General features: G+C 51.6%; 1 protein-coding gene across 3 annotated transcripts in view; it reads right to left on the reverse strand.

Annotated features, from left to right (window-relative positions):
• ARHGAP39 (Rho GTPase activating protein 39) overlaps positions 1-1,140 on the reverse strand; it is a 100,477-nt gene extending 99,337 nt beyond the window's left edge. For all 3 annotated transcript variants that reach the window (XM_011975717.1, XM_011975716.1, XM_011975715.1), the window contains exon 1: positions 976-1,140. In XM_011975717.1, the coding sequence (XP_011831107.1) occupies positions 976-1,055 (80 nt within the window). In that variant the 5' untranslated portion in view covers positions 1,056-1,140. The remainder of the gene's footprint in view (positions 1-975) is intronic.
• Between the last annotated feature and the right edge of the window lie 1,494 nt (positions 1,141-2,634).

Below are 2,634 nucleotides of genomic sequence, written 5' to 3' on the forward strand. Positions count from 1 at the left end.
GGAGAATGGCGTGAACCCGGGAGGTGGAGCTTGCAGTGAGCTGAGATCGTGCCACTGCACTCCAGCCTGGACAACTCCACCTCAAAAAAAAAAAAAAAAAAAAAATTCAATGTGACAAAGGCAGAGAAAAGCTGTGAAATTCTTCCAGATTAAAAAAGGCTAAGGAGAAAGAGGCAGTCAGGGGCAGAGCCGACCTGGAGGCACAGGACACTGGCTGAGATGGGACAGGGTCAGATTTACTTGTGGTAAGAAGTGTCCTGGGCTACCTGGAAGACGTCCTGAGGGAGCGCATGCTCTCACACCGCGACCCCCAGAAACATTCAGAGGTGACAGGAGCGATGACAGCCACAGGTCTCTGGGCCTCGAGTGCTCATGGGGCTGTTCTTATTCTCGTGACTTTTCTGGAAGCATGAAATTATTTCCAAATAAAAGCCTAGAAATCAGGGCTGAACAGCGGCTCACGTCTGTGATCCTAGCACTTTGGGAGGCCTCGACCTCCCAAAAGGATCACTTGAGCCCAGGAGTTTAAGATAAGCCTGAGCAACAGACCTCATCTTTACAAAAAATTGAAAATCAGCTAGACGTGGCGGTGCGTGCCTGCAGTCCCAGCTACTCGGGAGGCTGAGGTAGGAGGACTGCTTTAGCCCAGGAATTCAAGGCTGCAGTGAGCTATGATTGCGCCACTGCACTCCAGCCCGGACAACAGAGTGAGACCCTGTCTCCTAAAAAAATAAATAAATAAGAAAGTCAAAAATTAGAAAGATAAAAACGAGTCATGGCGACCCGCATCTGCAGGCTCGCAGGCCAGAGCCCTGAGGGCAGTGCTGTGCACATGTGGCATCGGCCGCCCCGGCCTTGGGAAGAGCCAGCGACCCCACGGAGAATCCTGCACGCACGCTGCTTTCTCTAAAGGAAGAAAGCAGTTCTACCCACTCCTGAGGCCCGGGTAGCTCCGTAGGTCGGTCGGCTCCTTACCGAGTGCTCGACCCTGGAATCCTTGACTCCGGCAGGTCGACATTATGGCTCCTGCACTCGTAGTCCTGTGTCTGGGACATCGCTGTCTGCTTCCTCGCCGAAGTGGACAGACGTCAGGGCATCATCGGGACAACCCCAGCATCAGACGGGAAGGTGCTGCACTGCAAGAGGGGAGAAGCAACAGTGCTGATTTGGAAAATGCCTCACCACACCAACCACCCAGCTGAGCCCGTCGCCACAGAGTGGCTGGACAGAATGAAGATGGACTCCACAGCACCCGTGAGCCGTCCCCAGGCAGCCAACCCCACTCCTCAGTGCTGTTGATGTCTGGCCCTGCATTGCAGCAAAGCCTGGCCAGTCTCCCACACAGCAGGGAGACTGTGCCCACAAGCCAGGATCCAGCCCATGTCAGCCTGAGACACCACCCCCACTCCCCGCTGGGCCGGGGCAGGCACAAGCCAAGCATGGCAGGACCGTGGGACCACAGGACTTGAGGACTGGGAGGAGGGTGAACAGGAGGACAAGCACCTGCTCCGCCCTCACTCTCAGCCCCACATCTGAGACTCAGTGTCCCCAGCTGTCCACACAGGCGACACTTGCCGGCAGTCACTGGGGAAGGACGCAGGACCACACGCATACAGCGTGCACAGCCATAGCACAAGGGCGCTCAGGAGCAATCCATGTTCACACGGATCACCTGAATTCTGAGAACAGTGCTGTATTCACCAGGTATACAGTCCATTCTTGAAAACCACAGGTCTGAGCTAGGAGGGTCACCTATATGCGGATTTTCTTCCTCCTCTGCCTCCCCTGAGACAGCACAACCAACCCCCTTCCTCCTCCTTCTCCTCACCCTACTCAACGTGAAGGCGACGACGATGAAGATCTTTAGCACTTCCACGTAATGACAGTAAATCTGTTTTCTCTTCTTTATTATTTTCTTACTACCATTTTCTTGTCTGACTTTATAGGAGAAGTAGAGTAGATGTTACAATAGCATACAAAATGCATGCGAATTGACTGTTGTTATCCGAAGGCTTCTCATCAACAGCAGGCTGTTTGTAGTTAACAGGAGGAGGAGGAGGAGGAGGTGGTGGTGGCGGCAGCGGTGGCAAGTAAGACATGGGTTTTTGACCACCTGGTGGGGGTCAGCGCCCCAAACCCTGAGTTATTCAAGGGTCAAGTGTGAAAAAAATTAATCTTGGACCTTTACCTCATCCAATCTCGTACGTAAAACTTAACTCTAGATGCACCGTAGGCCTAAATGTTAAAAGTAAAATAATAAAGCTTTTGGAAAGAAATGTAGGAGAAAATCTTTGTGGCCTTATAGTAGGCACAGATACCTTAATTGGACACACACAAAAAACAATGCACAAAAGAAAAATCAACAAATTGGACTATAGTAAAATTAAGAACCTCTGTTTATCAAGAAACTATTAAGAAAAAACAAAAAGCACATCCTAAGTGGGACGTATTTGCTACACAGAACATGTGTAATGTGTGTGTAATCTGACAAAGAGCCACACCCTACCAGTAAGGAAGGAAATCAGCCGAGTGTGGTGAAGCATGTCTATGGTCCCAGCCACGCGGGCAGAGGAGGAGGGAGGATCGCGCCACTGCACTCCGGCCTGGGCGACAGAGCGAGACCCTGTCTCAAAA

The sequence above is a fragment of the Mandrillus leucophaeus genome, unplaced genomic scaffold (assembly GCF_000951045.1).
Source record: "Mandrillus leucophaeus isolate KB7577 unplaced genomic scaffold, Mleu.le_1.0 Scaffold158, whole genome shotgun sequence".
NCBI classification, from domain to species: Eukaryota; Metazoa; Chordata; class Mammalia; order Primates; family Cercopithecidae; genus Mandrillus; species Mandrillus leucophaeus.